The sequence below is a fragment of the Drosophila ficusphila genome, unplaced genomic scaffold, assembly GCF_018152265.1.
Source record: "Drosophila ficusphila isolate 14025-0441.05 unplaced genomic scaffold, ASM1815226v1 contig_414, whole genome shotgun sequence".
In the NCBI taxonomy this organism is placed as follows: Eukaryota; Metazoa; Arthropoda; class Insecta; order Diptera; family Drosophilidae; genus Drosophila; species Drosophila ficusphila.
The window spans coordinates 16,586,861-16,597,176 of NW_025064328.1; the positions used below are offsets into that span (position 1 = coordinate 16,586,861).

At 40.2% G+C, this 10,316-nt stretch overlaps 1 protein-coding gene across 1 annotated transcript; it reads left to right on the top strand.

The window, feature by feature from the left end:
* The first annotated feature begins 148 nt into the window (after positions 1 to 148).
* Positions 149 to 9,295, top strand: LOC122320098 (myb-like protein AA). Its single transcript, XM_043208174.1, is given in 4 exon segments — positions 149 to 4,792; positions 6,800 to 6,884; positions 7,528 to 8,051; positions 8,053 to 9,295. Coding segments are annotated over 4 exon segments (1,158 nt in total). The 5' UTR covers positions 149 to 4,690; the 3' UTR covers positions 8,500 to 9,295.
* The last annotated feature ends 1,021 nt before the right edge of the window (positions 9,296 to 10,316 follow it).

The window sequence follows — 10,316 nt, forward strand, 5'->3', positions numbered from 1 at the left end:
CTGCTTCCCCCACAATTGCTTCTTCCCAAGGAGGAAACTGATCTTTTCCTCCGTAAATCCATCTCATACTATATACGTTTTAGCTCTTAGAATAATGGCAAGCAAAATGAGTACGCTAATGGTAGAGAATTAGTTGTAAAATCTGAATATACCATTTATCTAAACAATCCTATATGCCTACGGCCAGCTAATGCTTGGCTTACTCTATATACTCGATAAGAAAGATGCTTACTAAACATGGCAGCCGAAAACCATATTGAACCAACATATATATAAACGTCTAGCAAGCTAAACCAGACTAAATTATACCTATATTCATCATATATCTGAATGTCTTGCCTAAAGTATGATAACATTATCTATATGTGTCGTATGGTTAATTTTTTCGTTAACAATGTAGAAGTGTTGCCGTTGGCCCATAATTTCAGCAAAAGAACAAATACGCGAAAATATATAGAGATCGCTCTGGAGCTAACTAAGAACTAAAGCAAAAACTGAAACCTAACCAAAAAACACCACTCACCACTGCATGGCGCCAAGATATAACTAACTTGCATTTCAGACCTAAGAGCTCATATTTTATTCCGCTTTTTTCAAACTTTGCAATGCACCAAGAACACAGCAAACAAACAGACAGACAACAAAACAGTATGTTAACATTACCATGCAATAATATAGCAATGAATTGTCAGTTGACACTAGGATAACAATGAGTTAGGCTGATTTTCAATATACAAGAGAAATAAAAGATAATAACCACTTAGAAAACAGTCCATTTCAATATAGCAAAGTGGGCTTTTAAGCCTTCTTCAATAGATAGAAGTACAGTACCGTCCAATAGAAAATATAGTTTAGTGGAATCCACCTAGTTGCCTCTTTTTTATTTGTAGCCGAACCCGATGTCTCACACATTATACACTGAGAGAAATCAATTTAAGTTAAAGCAGGTTCTCATATCGCTTCACTACCATCGACGATAAGTGAGCGAAAAGTGTGGCAAATCGATTGCATGTCAAATAAGAGAGTTGATAACAGAGCAAGAATGTCGAAGTTGAAATTATTCATAACATTTAAAGATATATGTCGAAATATATATATATATATATCTAAACACACATCTATACACAAGCAAAGACACTAATGAATATGTTATATCTGTGCTAACATTAGTCGTATTATTATAAAGACAACAAATTATATTGAAATTATATTATATACGTTTTATTGTAAAAACCGTAAAACAACTTGTTGGCTTCTTTTACTCGAACCTTGGAAAGTGATCAAACCAAAACTAACATTCTCTCTTTCTCACCCACTACTAATCCATAAACAACAGTTTGCTGTGCGTTGTCTCTCTTTCTCTCTCTCTCTATTTGTTGGCTGTTTCCATTAATTAATAATTTTGATTCATTTCTGTTGGTATATTTATGATTTTACACCTAAGTTGGTCTACTCATTTTGCTGAATACCTAAGTTGAATCAAGCTTCCTCTATATATTTTTCGAAAAAGCTTCTTTTATTTATTAATAAACTCGGTGGTAACTGTTTAGGCGTACGTAAATCAATGTGCTCTCTGCTCGACTAAACTTCCTTTGATTTCCTCACAAACACTTCACACAGACACACCCGATTTCCTTTGGTAGAACTCTCAATACACTTGGCTTGCTGGATTACCCAGAGAAATATTACTGTATTGTTTGGCTAAAGCTGTTCTTGTGTATGGAATAAATAATATATAATATATATACATATGTCAATATCAAATATATACCCACTAGAGTTAAGTGCTTTTTGTAATGTTATCAAAGAAAATGCTTCGAATCATTTTAAGTTCTTGCCAACATTTTGCTCTATTTTAATCTACGACTCTCTCCTTCAAGCAGCAACTTTTATCTCTTACTTCTAGATGTATCTCTCACAACCTTAAGATTCTCAGTCTTACTACAACTCTTTCACTAGCATGATCCTTAAAATCAGTCAGTCCTCCGATATAACAACTATCCCACTCAACTTGAAGCTTTTCTTTGAGTTCATTACAAAAAGTTTGAGCGTCGCCAAAGAAACAGTAATGTCGTCTCCTTCCAACACACACTATATCTAACCCTTTCTTTCGCCCGTCGAAAGCGCTCGTCTTTCTCTTTCTCGGAGAAATTATCGGGGGAAAGTACGCTAAACTGCGACCTGATCATGTAATTAATTTTGAGTTAACTTCGTTTAGTTGGCCTTTCTTGTGTTTACTTTGATTTAATGTCGCTCTACATTATTTTCGAAACTTTTCGATTGGAGCGTAATTTGTAATTTTTCAGCATGTGCTCAATGAAACAGAACTTTTTTGTAGCAAGTATTCCGATATGACTATGAGTATGAATATCACGCAGTGACGTTGCAAGTGGCTGTCTCTTTCTACCCTCTATATACGTATCTCTCTCGCTCGCTCTCGAGACCGATATTACTACTCGTACATTGCGTTTGTTCACATACATATACTCGTATAACTCGTGTATGGCTTCTGAGGCATGTGGTATGATGGTAAAGCTATATGAAAGCACTTCTAAGGTAAGCTGGTGCACCGCCCCAAATATCCGAGCTTTTGTTTACTCCCATAACGGTATACCTACGATTATATCTGAAGACTGATACCTGCTATATAGATGCTAAGTATGTCTAATGTTCACCATTTTATGTTTTCGTAGACTCGTTTTTGTCGTTTAACCGCTTCGATCGGCGGAGCTAAGGAAGATCGGAGATCGAGGATCGGGGTTATTGGTTCCTGTTCGATCGGACATCGGATCTCCTTAGCCCGCCGAGTCGTCCATACACATATACAATACACTTGTGGCCAGAATATGTTATTAACATGACTTCTTTTTTTGTTTCTTTTCAAACGAATTTTTTCTTTCTTTTTCGTAACAGCAGGATATGCAAAAAGATCCGCAATGTAAAATGTTTGACTGTTTGCTGAACATAGAGGAGACTATACTCCATATGATACTTAACCAACACGCACACACACCTACACAATCACACCCAAAAACACACATACACACCACTTTACATACACTTACACTTAGTTAGCAAGTTTGTAGTGCGAGATGCTTTCTAGGTGAAGTTGCTTTAAAGGCACCGCGAAGCGCTTGAGAACGAGAACATCTAAAACCAAATAGAATACTGCTTCAACTTTTCCTGCGCTGGAACAACCAGAGTCTATAGCCCAGTCACACACACCCAAAACACCCACACACACAGCCAAAAAATAAAACAAACACCACAACTACAAGGCAAACTGGTAAACCGAAAGAATTTAGTGAAAGTTTTCTTGCGTTTCCCTTTGAAATTCGATACCAACCCTATGCATACCCCTATTTATCCGTACTTGTATCTACCATATTTGATTGACTTTTGCAGGCTTGTTTGTATGTATGTAGTAAGTATTTGCCTTGTTTCTGTGTGATGTCCTGTGAGGAGCGATTGTTAACTGAACCCTGCTTGATAACCGAACCGAGCTTACCCTCTTTTTTTTCTCGTTTACAGCATTTACGGCTGACGCAGTAACAAGTTTGAAATGCGCTTCAAAAATGCGATTGCGAATAGCTGCTGGCGAATGAGTTTTTATTTGTTAACTACTTAATACGCCTTTTTTTATTACTCATCGTTTTTTTCTGCTTTTTTCAGTTGCCGCTTAGCCTGCGCTTCATGCCGTTTTTTATTTTAGTTTAATCCCCTTTATTTGCAGCGTCAACTAACCGCCCAAGCCCCAAAAAGTATGCTACTCTTTTATAATTTGCTAATTTGCCGGCTGCTGCTGCCATCTAGCTTAAAAACCAAACCAAACTGAACCGAACCCGAACTAATCTACGATAGGTTTAAGTGCGTTTCGCCTTTTTGCATATGCGAACAACAAAGCCGGAGATCCGAAAAAACTTTTCCGCCAGCAACAAGTTAATTACACGGGTGGGAGGGTGCGGTCTGCTGGGCGAAAGCCGTAATTACAACACGAAAACATTGTTATTTTAATGGGGGCGACGGCGGAGGGCGTGGTGTCACACATTTACATTTATTAACTCGTGTCCCGTGTGGCCCGCAAACTTTATTTCCACCTCTTCCCCAAAAGTTTTCGTTTTTTCGAGGCCTCCCCTTTATTTGCATAATTCGAAATCAAGGACTGTTAAAGAGAAAGGAAGATAGGGCGAAATCCGACCAACGTACTCTACAATTTGGGAACTAGACTAGACTAGTGAGAATCTTGTTTTTCGCATATGCAGCTTAAGCTTAATTTTAAGACTTTTATGCAAACTAATTTGTTTTGATTTCTCTGATGGAGTTACGAACAATCTAATTATTTCCTCTAATTTTTCTACCTTTTTACATGCTAACACACATGCGCAATAAATCAACAATGATATATTTAAACCATGAAACAATGTTCTCACCATTTGCATGCAACTCAAACAAACCGAAACCAAATGTTTATATCTATTTAATTTATGAATAACAACAATCACGCACGGATTTGGATCGAAAAACAAACGCTGCATGGAAAACCAACAAATACCGAAATTAAAACAATTTTATACTATATATTTTGTGTTCACAAAATTGTCATTTTTTTTGTTATCACCAAACCACTTTCACCAAACCACACATTTTTCTATATAAATATTTGTCTCATAACGCATACTTGATTTGAGGCATGTTTTTCTCGGCTTTATGGCCAAACCAATTTGGCCCCATAGCGAACCCGAAAATACCCCTGAACGCTTCCTGCGTCATCTACACGGATGCCAGTGGCCAGGTACAGTCTGCCCCGACTATCGCCGCCATCCGTTGGCTTCCTGCATGAGACCGCTTGCCCCCATTCCCCCATGCTAAGTTTATGTGTTCTTTTGACCCGTTTAACCAGCCGCGAAAGGAAATAAAACACAACTAGAGCAGCAAGTATTAGCTGGGCTAACTTTTGCCCGACTTAAATTTTACACCCTGACTTTCGGAGGGGCAGTTGAGGGGGGTCGTTGAGTTAATCAAATTAAATGCGCTGCCGCTCCTCAGACAAGAGTCAACAATCAAACGAACAAACAAACAAGAAAGCCGGGCCAAAAGGCGCGGCTCCGAGACGATGACGTTGACTTGGTGATGTCAGGAGCCGTTTGGTATATAAGCCATATGCCATATGCCAAATGCCAAATACCGTGAGCGGTGAGCCGTGAGACATGGACACACCTCGGGGTGTCATAGCTGTTAGCAGTTGTTTGTTTTTCAAACACCCGAACATACACCCACCCAAAACAGACACACACCCACCCACACTCATATCACACAACAAACCAACCAACCAACCACCCAACCACCCACCCATTCGCCCGAGATAAATACTATATATAAACTGTGTATTCTCTCTATATATATTTCGATATCGTAGCCCAACCGGAGAGGGGCCTCTTGTACACTCAGTGTCCGATGCTAGTGAACGGCACCTTTTACGTGATTAGGTATGCAGAGGTCGATCCCCACCCTCCACCCCTTCCCCCTTCCCTTTTTTAGCCCGGTTAACTCCTTGGAGAGCTTCTTGGCCATTTGGGTTCTGTTCTGTGAGCTTAGCTTTTGCCTTGGCTTCCGCTTTCCGTGTGCTTCGTGTGCGAGGATCGAAGGAGCTTGAGCCTTAACTTTGAGTTCAGCTTGGCAGCTTTTGATTTCCACCCCTCTTTGGTTTCTGTGTCGCACTCGTACGAGAAGAAGAAGAGGCCTCCACACGATGGTACAAAAAGAATTAACCCCACCTTTACGATCTCTCTTTCTCTCTCTTCTCTCTCTTCTCTTTTCTTATATTTCTAGTGCCGCCTATTAGGATATGTAATTGTTACCGCCTAGTACAGCCCCAATAGAACCTAAGCAAAAGCAATCAGTCAATCAGTCTGATTGATCAGATCAGAGATCAGAGCATTTTTGAGTTCCCTAAATGAGATACCAATTACGAGTTACGAGTGAGTCCATCCATAGATAGCTCCTTGACGAGGCGCTTCGCTTTCGAAGCTTTTTTAGCTTTTCTTGGCCCAGTTTCTGTTGATCGAATACTTGCTGCTTCCACAGAGTGTTTTATTTCGTGGCAAACTTTATTTCTCAGCTATGCACTTAAGTTCCCAACACACACACACAATACGACCCGCAGTTTATCCCATCGAAAGACGAAAACGAACCCACAGAAAAAAAACAAAAAACCAATTGCGAGGAACACACTATGAAATTCAGAAATTCAGAAGCCCTTTTTGTTCATTTGCAATGCCATTTTATGATTTGACTCTTCGCCTTTTTAGATTATTTAAGTCGGAGAGAAAACTAGCTTAACATACGAGTATCTATATTAAATGTATCATGTGAAACCGATAAGAACCAATAGGTTCGAGACATACCTATACCTACATATCTAGTTAGCTCTATTAACAACGACTAACATCTGGAACTCCACCAACATCAAGCAATTGTAAAACCGAAACCGTATTTATTCTAACCAACCATTAACCATTCTAGTGAACCATTTCAATATTATAAGATATAACTAATTTGTGCTCTTTTTCTTTTCTTTTTTCTGCTCTTCTCTTTTTTTCGAAACTGAAAACCGATGATAAATATAAAAAAATCCCCCAAACCAAAACCCCGAATCACACAAAACCCCCACAAACTCTTTATGATTTCCTGAATTGGTTTCCGTTTGCATCCTGCCATACCCAAAAAAATACAAAAACAAAAACAAAATCAAAAACAAAAACTATGTCTGAAACACAACAAACTCTCATGCCCAATATAGTTACTGGACACCCTCCCGGTGTGCCAAGATTTTAATAGATCTATGTGCAGTCGGTTAAATTGTAGATTCGTTCATTTAACTGAAGGTAAGTGCATGTGCCTAAGTTTCTTCCTTTTCCTAAGTTCACTTTATCCTTCTATATGTTTCCCTTCTTTCCTTACGTTCCCCACTCTTGGGTTTAGTTCTAAATCTATATCTGAACGCTTTTAGTGCTACCTTCTCCTAGAAATTGTTGAGATGATTTCCGTTTAATCCTAAGTTGTAGTTAGGAGAACACCACAATTAATTTATCTTAGTTTAGCTGAATTGGCTGCAGACTTGATTTAATAAAAATGTTTGACCATTTCCGTGATTATTTTTTGTTCGATTTTAAGTTGGCTTTCCGTCAAGATAATTACACACACAAAAATACACAAAAGTATGGAGTATTGTAAAGAACTCTTTCGAGCCAAATGCGAGAGGTTTTGTTCACAGCAGCTGGCAGCTGGCAGCTAAATCTGAAGCAAAGTCTTCACCCTCACTTTCATAAGAACTCATGTAATTGTGTGAAAGTCAGCTGCAGTAAAGATCACTTTTTTATTACCGATAAACTTGAACAAATTGTTTGGAAAAGCTTTCACTGTTTTCTAATGCCAACCAACTTAACGTACGAACCGCCGCCTTCATCCGACTTACTAACTTCCCGCTCTCTCTTTTTGTGTCTATCCCCGCTTCCTGATCCCGATCAGATGACAAGGTCGAGGTGATTGATCAACGTGTTGCTGTCTGCCGCGACCACGCCAACAGCCAGTGCCGCCGCAAGCAGTGTAAATACTACCACATACCGATTGTCCTGCCGCCGGCCAACATCATGGCGGCCATGATCACCAGTCCCAGTGAGCAGCAGCCCGCCGTGCCGGTGGCCACAACAACAGCCTCTCCGGCAGCGGCAGCGGCAGCAGCAGCCGCCGGCTTCAACGGCGCCAGCAACTTGATCATCATCGAGCCGCAGCAGCAGCAACAGCAACAACAGCAACAGCAGCAGCAGCCGCCGCAGCAGCAGCAGCAGCAACAGTTCAGCTATCACAGCACCAACAGCAATAACAACTACTACCACAGCAACGCCAGCAAGCAGGCAGCACACGCCGCCAGCAACATCTACCAACAGCAGCAACAGCAACAGCAACAGCATCAGCAGCAGCAGCAACACCTGCAGCAGCAACATGCGCAGCAGCAACCACACATCACGTACCACTGCAGCTCGCCCTACTCCCCCCTCGTCGGCCTCCTCGTCCTCCTCCTGCTCGATAGCCACCTCGCCCACCCTCTCGTCGGCCACCACGCTGTCCACCACCTCGACGGCCACGATGCCCACGCCGCAGCAGCAGTACGCGGGCCCGGCGGCCACGGCGACCTTCCTGAAGGCGCCGGCCTACTACACCGATGCCACGCCCACTTTGGTGCTGAGCAGCGACTACAACTCCAACTGCATCCCCATCCAGGCGGCGCCGTTCATCTCGCTGCAGGCCGCGCCGCAGCAGCATCTGCTGAAGTACACCGCGCAGGCGGCGCCGCCGCAGCAGCAGCAGCACGCCTTCGTGGGGCACCACCACTACCAGACGCAAATGGGCCAGGTGGTGGCCACCACAGTGGCCGCCCTGCCCGCCACCACCATCACGGTGGCGCCGGCCACAGTGGCGTCTCCATCGGCCTGCATCTAGGAGAAGGGGTTCCACCACCTGCCTGAGGGGGCAGCTCTGTTCATTTTCCCAGAAACGTATATTAAGTCGTGGGGGTGAGCTGTGTCTGGGATCACCGGAGATTCGAAAACAATAGTTAAGGCACCCAAAAGTAGGCAATGAAACTTAAGAGCTGAAATTAAAATTAAACCATTTTAACGTTTTAAAATATTTCATGGCCTACTTTATGGGGCCGCAACTAGAGTTTTTCAATCTCCAGAGATTTCACCGTATAGGGTTTTTATTAAAAGTTTCTCACCTACCTTATCCATTGGAATACTCGTTTTCGTCAACTCCACTTCACCTAGATACTTATATTGCATACTCCTCACAACCTAAGCAACTCAATACGTATACCAATCAATGATACTCCCAAAGCTACGCTCTACACAAACTCCAAGCTAAATTGGATGAAATCAAAAAGCAACAGCAGAACCTGTCTGAAAGGTCGAAGCTAGTAAGGAAAACTTCAAACAATCACATTCTACGAAACACAAACACTAGAACACAAGGCAGTAATGACAGTTTTTGATGAAAATTAAAGGTTGATACGAACTATTTACAAAATTAAGAACCGAAAGTACTATTGGGGGAAGAGAAATTAAAACTCTACAGAACTTTTTCGTACGTATAGCAAGACTTAAAGGTGTAAGCACTCGACTTACACATCAAGTGAAATGCATTAGAGGGAAAATATTGAGTGACGACTCTACAATATTACAAAACCAAAACAAAAGGAGAAAAAAAAAAAAAAAAAAAAAAAAGAGTGTTGTTACATGCAAAAGTAAGAAAAGAAAATTAGCAATTAAAAATTGAACTTAATATTACAAAGGAAAGATGAGAGGAGTTGCATTAAAATTAGTTACAAACTATTTTAAACTCTAGTGTTCCATATTTCAATGCAAATAAAAATACAAGAAAAAGGTTCATAAAAGTGGATAACAATTTAGTGAGGAGTGTTAATATTAGGTAAAGTTAAGCCTGACAAACCGTTCTCCATGGCAAATAGTCAAAATTAATCAAAAACAGAATCTACATAGGCCATAGATAAGCAGCAAGAACAACTAATAATAAACACATAACAATAACAATAATAATAACGATAACGATAACGATAACGATGAGGATCAGGATGAAGATGAAAAAAAGTACAGTCACGTCCTATTTTTGCAACAACGATTTACTACAAGCGAGAGGCAAACGATATGGGGATTTTATTAAGCAGAAAGCAAAGATCAGATACAGAATACAGAGTACAGAAACCATAATCTTTTTTTACATTTTATAATAATGATCAAGATAAATCAGCAAAACTACAGCAAGAGAAATCATATTTTTTATATACAAAGGAAGCATCAAAAACAACACTGATAAACAAAATCGAGATGAGGTAAACAACAACAAGAAATTTAATCAAATCTAAAGGAATAAGCATTTTTTGCAACAACAAACAAAGACGGAGACTTTTTTAAAGTGTATAATTAACCACTCGTTTAGCTGAATTGTCTAGTAAATGAATCCAAAAGAACTCTAAGCAACATTTATTGAGCAGTAACACACAGTTCACACTGAAATCGAAATCGAAATCGTACCGTACTATATCTTCCTATGCAAACGATTTGTAAGCACTATATATGTATATAGAGACATAACCACTATATGCGACATTTGCGAATCCAAACTTATTTCCGATTCACTGTTCGTTTACAGTTTGGCGCTGTTGTAATAAATATTTGTGACTTGGTTTTTTTATACACTCAAGAGCGTATTTCGACACACAGAATAACAAGAATTACAAT